This window comes from Jaculus jaculus, chromosome 2 (genome assembly GCF_020740685.1).
Source record: "Jaculus jaculus isolate mJacJac1 chromosome 2, mJacJac1.mat.Y.cur, whole genome shotgun sequence".
Classification (NCBI taxonomy): Eukaryota; Metazoa; Chordata; class Mammalia; order Rodentia; family Dipodidae; genus Jaculus; species Jaculus jaculus.
This window is the reverse complement of record NC_059103.1, coordinates 34,676,107-34,685,083: the sequence shown is the minus strand read 5'-3', so window position 1 is coordinate 34,685,083 and position 8,977 is coordinate 34,676,107. Positions and strand designations below refer to the sequence as shown.

At 40.5% G+C, this 8,977-nt stretch overlaps 1 protein-coding gene across 1 annotated transcript; it reads right to left on the bottom strand.

The window, feature by feature from the left end:
- Window positions 1–4,821: 4,821 nt before the first annotated feature.
- Window positions 4,822–8,522, bottom strand: LOC101611143 (mitogen-activated protein kinase 6). The gene has a single exon (XM_012950914.2). It carries the CDS (start codon window positions 7,804–7,806, stop codon window positions 5,644–5,646), a length of 2,163 nt encoding a protein of 720 aa, XP_012806368.2. The 5' UTR covers window positions 7,807–8,522; the 3' UTR covers window positions 4,822–5,643.
- Between the last annotated feature and the right edge of the window lie 455 nt (window positions 8,523–8,977).

Here is an 8,977-nt window from a genome sequence, read left to right as displayed (position 1 = left end):
AGCTCTTCCTTAAAGGTCTGGTAAAATTCAGCAGTGAATCCATCTGGGCCTGGGCTTTTTTTAGTTGGGAGATTATTGATAACAGTTCAGATCTCCGTGCTTGTTATTAAGTCTATTTAAGTGATTAATCTCCTTTTGATTTAATTTAGAAAGGTCATATAAATCAAGGAAATCATCCATTTCTTTCAGATTTTCATACTTTGTGGAGTATATGCTTTTATAGTATGTCCCTATGATTTTTTGAATTTCTCTGAATCTGTTGTGATGTTACCTTGGTCATCTCTGATTTTATTAATTTGTGCCTCTTCTCTCTTTCTTTTGGTCAGATGGCTAAAAGTTTATCAATTTTGTTTATCCTTTCAAGGAACCAACTCTTTGTTTCATTAATTCATTGGATTTTTTTTGTTTCTATTTCATTAATTTCTGCCCTAATCTTTATTATTTCTTCCCGTCTACTGATTTTGGTTTGCCTTGTTCTTCTTTTTCCAAGGCTTTAAGGTGAAGCATTAGGTCATTTACTTGAGACCTTTCTAATTTCTTTTTATTTATTTATTTATTTATGTGAGAGCAACAGACACAGAGAGAAAGACAGATAGAGGGAGAGAGAGATGAATGATTAATTTCTTCCCTAATCTTTATTATTTCTTCAAAAATCATTTCTAATGATTTTTGGTTTGCCTGTTCTTCTTATTCCAAGGCTTTAAGGTAAAGCATTAGGTCATTTACTTGCAACCTTTCTAATTTCTTAATATAGGCACTTAAGGCTATAAATTTACCTCTTAGAACTGCCTTCATTGTGTCCCAGAGATTTTGGTATGTTGTGTTCTCATTATTGTTTGACTCTATAAATTTTTTGATTTCCTTCTTGATTTCTTCATTGACCCGTTCATCATTTAGTGGAGTATTGTTTAGTTTCCATGATTTTGTGTATGCTCTATAGCCTTTCTTGCTACTGATTTGTAGTTTAATTCCATTGTGGTCAGAGAGAATGCAAGGAATTATTTCAATTTTCCTGAATTTGTTAAGATTTGCTTTGTGTCCTAATATATGGTCTATTTTAGAGAATGTTCCCTGTGCTGCTGAAAAGAATGTATATTCTGCAGCCTTTGGATGAAATGTCCTGTGTAGATCTGTTAGGTCCATTCCTTCTATGACTTCATTTAGTCCAGATGCCTGTCTGTTTTTTTTTTTTTTTCCAGGATGACCTTTCATTTGATGAGAATGGGGTGTTAAAGTCACCTACCACCACTGTGTTTGGTGTTATCTGTGACCTTATTTCTAATAGTGTTTGTTTGATGAATTTGGAAGTCCCCATGTTAGGTGCATATATGTTTAGGATTCTAATGTCCTCCTGTTGGAGTGTGCCCTTAGTCAATATAAAGTGACTTTCCTTATTTTTCTTGACCAACGTTGGACTGAAGTCTATCTTATCAGATACTTGGATAGCAACCCCTGCTGTTTTCTAGACCCATTTGCTTGAAACACCGTTTTCCAACCTTTCACCCTAAGATAATGTCTATATCCTTTGTAGAAAGTTGAGTTTCTTGGAGACAACAAATTGTAGGATCTTGCTTTTTTATTCCTTTTTTGTTTTGTTTTTTTTGTTTGTTTGCCGTTTGTTTTTTGTTTTTTTGTTTTTTTGTTTTCGAGGTAGGGTCTCACTCTAGCCCAGGCTGACCTGCAATTCACTATGGTGTATCAGGGTGGCCTCGAATCACGGTGATCCTCCTACCTCTGCCTCCCAAGTGCTGGGATTACAGGCGTGCGCCACCACACCCGGCTAGGATCCTGCTTTTTAACCCAGTCTGCAAACCTACGTCTTTTGGTTGGGGCATTGAGGCCATTGATACTAAGAGATATTATTGAAAGGTGTGTATTTATGTTTGCCATTTTTTTTGTACGGTTTAGATTCTACCTTTGCTCTCTTGTGTTAACTAGTATTTGAGTATTGCTTGTTTTTTTTCCAGGTTCCTTATATGTGAGCTTTTCCTTTTCTTCACCATGGAGGATCCTATCAAGTATTTTCTGTAGAGATGGTTTTGTCTTCAAATACTTCTTTAACCTGCTTTGGTCATGGAATGTCCTTATTTCTCTGTCTATTTGAATGGATAACTTTACAGGATAAAGTAACCTTGGTTGACAGTTGTTATCTTTCAGAACTTGGAATACATTACCCCAAGCCCTTCTGGCTTTTAAAGTTTGTGTGGAATAATCTGTTGTAATCCTGATGGCTTGACTTGTAGGTGACTTGATTTTTCTCTCTAACTGCTTTGAATATATTTTTTTTGGTTTGTGTGTTTGGTAGTTTGATTATAATATGATGAAGAGAGTTTCTTTCCAGGTTTTGTCTGGCTGGGGTTCTAAAGGCTTCCTGTATCTGCATTGGCAACTCTTTCCCAATTTTGGGGAAGTTTTCTTCTGTGATTTTGTTGAAGATGCCTGCTATGCCTTGGGAGTGGAATCCTTCTCCTTCTACTATGCCCTGAATTCTTATATTTGATCTTTTCTTAGTGTCCCGAATATCTTGAATTTCCCACTCATACTCTTCTATAAGTTTGTCATTCTCTTTGTTGGACTGTATTAGATCTGCCACCTGGTATTTTAGCTTAGATATTCTGTCCTCTCCTTCATTCATTCTACTGGTGAGATTTTCTACAGAGTTTTTTATTTCATTAACTGTGTTCTTCATTGCTAGTAATTCTGACTGGTTTTTCTTTATTATTTCTATTTCCCTATTTATGTCTTGTATTGCCTTCTTTATTACATGAAATTGGTGTCCTGTGTCTTCTTTGATTCCTTTGATTTCCTCTATGATTTCCTCTTTGACTCCTTTGATTTGTTCTCTGACTTCTTTGAACATATTTATAATCATTCTTTTGAAATCTTTCTCAGGCATTTCCTCTAACTCGTTCTCACTGGAGGTCATTTTGATGCATTAATACTGTTAGGTGGATTTATATTGTCTTGCTTTTTAGTGTTTCTTGTGTTATAAAGTACATATTTTTGCATCTTGGATTAAGTTAATGCTTGGATTTTCTAGCTAGCTGTGTATTCTTAGCTGTATCAATTGATTTGATGTTATATATCTTCAGGATAGGAGCTTAAAGTGTTAGGTGTGGCTCTTAAGGCTCTTAGAGTATCTACAAAGGTGTTCCTAGGGGTTGAGTTTCCCTGCTATGGGAGTATTCAAGCAGGCTGAGTGGAATAAAATACAGGTAGATTCTAAAATTGAACTAAACACTGTACACATTCAAGCAAAATCAGCACTGAATATTTATGCAAGAGTAGTTATTATAATAACCAGATCCTCTATCAACAAAGAGGTTAAGATTTCTGGTCTGTTGAGGGATCCAAGTCAGCTTGTGACCAAGTGAGAACCTTCCCTGGTGCAATCAAACCCAGTTATCTTTTTGGATGATTTTGGTCTCCGTCAAGTTGCTGGTTGGGTCGTTGGGCTGCTGTTTTGATTTCTGGAGGTGGGCACTGGCTTTTCCTGTGGGGCAAACTGAGCTTGGCAACTGTGGCCCTGCAGAACGGCACCCCGGTGATGGAACTGCTGCTGCTGCTCCTGAAGCTGCCGTTGCTGGATCTGTCACCACCGCTGCTAAAGCTGCTGCTGCTGGATCTGTCACCTCTGCTGTGTCTACCGCTGCTGCTGCTGCTGCTTTAGCTGCCACTGCTGGATCCTCTGCTGCTGCTGCTGCATATGTGACTGCTGCCTCTGAAGCTGCTGCTGCTGGATCTGCCACTGCTGGTGCCGCTCTGCTGCTGGTGCCAGAGCCGCTGATGGTGCTGTGGGACTCGGCTCCTGCTTTGGTCCCACTGTCGGCTCAAGTTGGTGTGGCCGGGTCCCGGAACCACTGCTCTGTTCACTGGAGTTGGGCACAGGCGGTGCGGAAGGGGAGGTAGCCACAGCTGCTCTAGTTCTCTTGCTGTTCCAAATGTTCTTCTTCCTTGTGATCTGCTCCTCCATTGCTCACTGTCGCTCTCCCTTCATGTTTCTTGAGTTGCAGAGAGCTCCTGTGTGAGTGGAAGCACCCGCACCTGGCTTTTCCTGTGGCTGGAGCCGAGCCTGGTGGCTTTCTGGTGCGCCGCTGCCACCGCAGTCAGCAGACCTGCCGGGGCCGCTTTAGCCGGCCTGTGCAGGCTCTGGATTTCTTCTACTTCTCCACTGCCATTTAGATTTCCTATACACCTCACTTTTTAGTAAATGTGTGTATTTTGCTGAGTTTTTTTGGTCTTTTTCCCCCCTAGGCTGCTTTGGCATAGTACCTAAGCCACCATCTTAACCGGAAGTCCTCTAAATCCTTATGTTTGATCTTTTCATAGGGTCCTGAATATCTTGAAATTCCCATTCATACCTTGCTATTAGCTTATCTTTCTCTTTGTTGGACTGTATTAGATCTGCCACCTGGTCTTCTAGTTTACCTATTCTCTTCTCTCCTTCATCCATTCTACTGGTGAGACTTTCCACAGAGCTTTTTATTTCATTGACTATATTCTTTTTTTTTTTTTTTTTTTTTTTTTACATTTAACCTAATTTTTATTCATGCTTGCCTAGGGATGGGGAATAGATCATTCAATAAAAACATACAGTAAAAACAAAACAAAAAAGTCTTATCATGTACAACTTTTAAGCTACAATAATGATGTACCTTAATTTCTTCCATGCACACAAGTTTAACATTACAGGTTTTGAAAAATAAACACAATTAAGACTTCTAGGAGCATTTTATAATAAAGTAATTCCTAATTTTCTTTGTAAATAGATCAAGCACCTCCAAAATACAGATTCCTATACACAGTGAGTACTTTACTTAAAATGAACACTTAACATATGTGGACTGCCTCAGGAAGGGCTGACGGTATGCCTTCAGCTAGACAGGCAACAAACCATGGTGCCAAATGGAAAAAGGGTTGTTGCAAATAAAATTTTAAACTAAGTTAACTTTTATAATTAAATACAGGAAATATACTGATTTGCTAAAATAAATAAGATGTGATGTATTAACACTTCACTATAAAGAATGACCACCAGAACACTGATAGTGATGAATGAGTCTTAAGAACAGTTTACTACAAGAAATGCTGGCTAAACAGAAGTGCACACTGACACACTATGGGTGGTTTATGTTTGCCACATACTTCTGTTACCTTGAGGTAGATAACACATGTGTACCAAATTCGGCATTCATTTTCAGTTGCTGCTGGTATCATGTGTTTTAAGAAATGTGTACAGTATGAAAAACTTGAAAATACTAATGAATGAAAAATGTTTCAGGAAAAAAAATAGATATTTCCATGCAATTATGTACAGTCTCACTGTGTAAATTTCAAGGCAAGATTTTTGTTTCCTGTAAAGCAGTCATTGTTCTGTGAGAATGTTCTAGTCTTAGTGCATTTCTTTTGTCTCCTCCTGCATTGCATTATTTTGCTCTACTCTTTTTTTGTGTGCAAACGACATGCCAGTTAAATGAAACTATCTCACATGTAGAAAAAAAGTCTGGATTTAACAAACTGAGAACTAATAAACTCCTTACTAAATGACACCTTCTGATTCAAGTAAAAAGTGACTTAAACACTAGTAATAAAAAAAGACAAAACACATTTCATGAAGAATACAAAGAAATGTCTGCTGAGTGTTTAGTTCAGGTGTTTCAGAATGCTGCTATATGTCTTATGAGGAATCTGAGGGGACGATTTCATAGTGGAAGGTGTTAACGTGGCCTGGATTGACTTAAGGGGTGACCCCACTGGACTATGAAACTGCGGGATGCCTATGGACTCAAGCTGCTTGTTAAAGAGGAACTCCCCACTGCTGTTCAAAAACCCTGCCTCACTTCCTCTCTCCCCAAGCTTCCCTTCCTCCACTGCCTCAGTGTCTAGCATCTCAGAATCTTCTTTCCTGCTAAAGAACTTGTCCAAGTAACTGGTGTAGGTGTTTTCCTTCTCCACGTGTTCATCCTTCCTGGCCTCACAGCAGAACTGACTGACAAGAAAGCACTCCTCCCCACCCTTCACAAACTGGCTGTCCCAAGAAGACTGATATAAGGCCTCTAGCTGAGCCAAATTTGCCATCCCTTTCTCCTCCTTCTCCTGGCTTACTGACTTTGATATCAGGCCTTTCAGCTCCAGTTGGGACACTGAGCTGTTCAAGTCGTTTAACTTGTCAACAACTCCAGGAGGTTCACGCTGTGAACTGAGCTGAACAGTTCCTGCGATGAAGGAATCAAAGTCAAATCCCTGCCTCTCCCTTTCCACCCCAGCCAGCTGGGATGCCTCCTCCAGCGCTAGCTGGGCTTTAACCAATCCATTCCTTTCACACTTTGACTTGCCTTTCTTATCAGATTTCTCTTTGCTTTGTTCTTTCCGATTGGAAAGATCTATCATGAGTTTGGGTTCATAGTAATGGTTAACCTCACTCTCTCTCCAAACCAAATTATCTAAATATGATGATGACCTCGTTTTGTAGTTACAAGTATGGCTACACTCCAGGTCACAGTACTTGTTTTCATGATGATCCGGGTACTGCCAGCAGGGCTCAGTAGAGTAATTGGTGTCAAAAGCCGGATCTTCCAGGTACTTTTCTCGGTCTCCATCCAAGTATTTCCGAGAGTCTACTTGTACGTCTTCTTCATCAGTGACATCAGACATGGCTCTTGGGTCAAGCTGAACTTCATCTATATCAAAGTTGTTATGAATAGGCCAGTCATGCTCTGAGAACTGGCAATCATGATACCTTTCCCAGTTATAAATATGACTATGAGTTTCATCCATAAGCAAAATATCATCAACTTCATCTTCAATGTGGAAAGGATGACTCGAAATGGGTTCATCAGTGGGAAAGGAGTATATGCTTATGTACGGGTGGGAGAGCGCCTCTTCCGCTGTCAACCGATCCATGGGGCTAAACGTCAGAATCTGTTCCAGGAAATCCAGTGCTTCTCGACTAATTCCCGGAAGCAGCTGAGTTAATGGTCTATGTGGCTCAGTCATGTCGTTTCTAATGTAAACTGGAATTACGCTGAGAAGCTCCTGGCGATCTTCCTCATGTACAACAGGAATAGACTCTAAAATCAGTTGCATCTGTTCAACTTCATGTGCACCTGCAAAGAGGGTTTTACCAGTCAGCATTTCAGCAAAGATGCAGCCTGCAGCCCACATGTCAATGGCTTTAGTGTAATTATTAGGAGAAAGTAAAAGACGTGGAGATCTGTACCATTTAGTAACCAACCCTTCAGAAAGATGACCCTTATGGGAATAGTGAGGATCCATGATCCGCGGAAGCCCAAAGTCACCTATCTTCAGCACCAAGTCTTCAGTGTGAATGAAAAGATTAGCTGGCTTGAGATCTCTGTGCAGCACGTTTGCAGACTGGATATACTTGAGCCCACGTAGCAGCTGGTACATGAAGAGCCTGGCGTGCTCTTCCAGTAAGGGGCCCTGTTCCAGCACATTGGCCAAGTCTGTCTCCATGTACTCCTGAACAATGTAGACGCTGTTCAGCTCTGTGAGGGAGCCCACATCATCTGTTAACTGGCTTCCACTGGGACCAAGAATTTCAAACACCTTCACAATGTTGTCGTGATCAAGTCTTCTAATAATTTTGATTTCACGGAGTGCATGTTTGACACTCTGGGGATCAGTAAGGACAATTTTCTTGATGGCTACTCTCTTGTCACAGTCATTGTCTACAGCAGAAAAAACCAAGCCATTGCCTCCACAGCCCAGTGGTTTCAAGTCCATGTACCTGGAGCCCAGATCAAAGCCATGAATGTTCATGAGACTTTCAAATTTCTCAGCCATTTTGAAACCTTCACTATTGCCTTTTCCTTTGGAATTGCTGAACTTGTGTAAACAAGGAAGAAAACTGGCATCAAAAGGAAAGATCTCTCAAAAGGGGAGAATAAAAATAACTAAGCTTCCGCAGCAAGATGGTGTCTTGATGTTCATTGCATATGCCAGCCAGGCCGTTGAGTTCCCCTTGGATTAAAGCTCAAAAATCTCTACTCATACTGAGAATGAAAAAGATTGCAGTACTCATAGTTCAAAAAGGGGGCAGCAACTCCGCAGACATTTAAAGAAAACACTCAAGAAACTCAAACGGAATGAAATGACATACTATGCACTCAGATTTACTGTGCTAAACGACTTAACATTTAACAAAATGTGAATAAATATGCGCCCAACAGGTTTCTATGAACATCTTCCTCACAGTGCAGATACATTCAGTGTTGGACTGGCCCTGAGCAGCAGCATTCTAAGGTGCTGGCAAGCACTATTTCCGTTTTGCTTTTCTTCCTTTGTTGATGTATTTCAACAGGAAGCCCTGGTGACTGCTGGTGACAGATGTCTTGTTAGTGATCAGGTGGCTCCAGCTCACCACAATCACAATCAAAGCTACCGTCCATCTTACTCTGATACAACGGGACTTCTCCGAGTCATCGAAGGAGTGCGGGGCCCGTCAGCAGCCCCCACGGTCGCCTCTGGTCTCCGGCGGTGCTGCTGGCGGCAGCGGCGTCTCCGAGGCTCTCGCTTTGCCGCAGTCGCCGCCATGTAAGCCCGACCCGCGAGAGCACATTGACTATATTCTTCAGAGCCATGATTTCAGCCTGATTTTTCTTCAGTATTTCTATTCCCTTACACATGTGTTGTAATGACCTCTTTATTTCACTAAGCTGGTTTCCTGTGTTCTCTTTCAGAAGTTTGTTTTCTTCTTCAATTTCTTTGTTTTCTTCTTTCATTCCCTTCATTTTTTCTTTGATTTCTGTGAGCATAGACACCATCATTTCTTGAAATCTTTGTCAGGTATTTCATCTAAAACAGTCTTGTTGGTGATCATTTCTGATTTATGGTTTTTGGTGGGACTTGATTCTTTGAGTTTCTTGTATTATATTGTAGCAACTTTTGCATCCTGAATTGATTTGATGCTTGGGTTTTCTACTTATCTGTAGTGTTCCCAGACATGGCAATCCAT

Bases quoted from the DNA above. Each gene is read 5' to 3' on its own strand.
- LOC101611143 (XM_012950914.2), bottom strand. From the start codon at position 7,806: ATGGCTGAGAAATTTGAAAGTCTCATGAACATTCATGGCTTTGATCTG.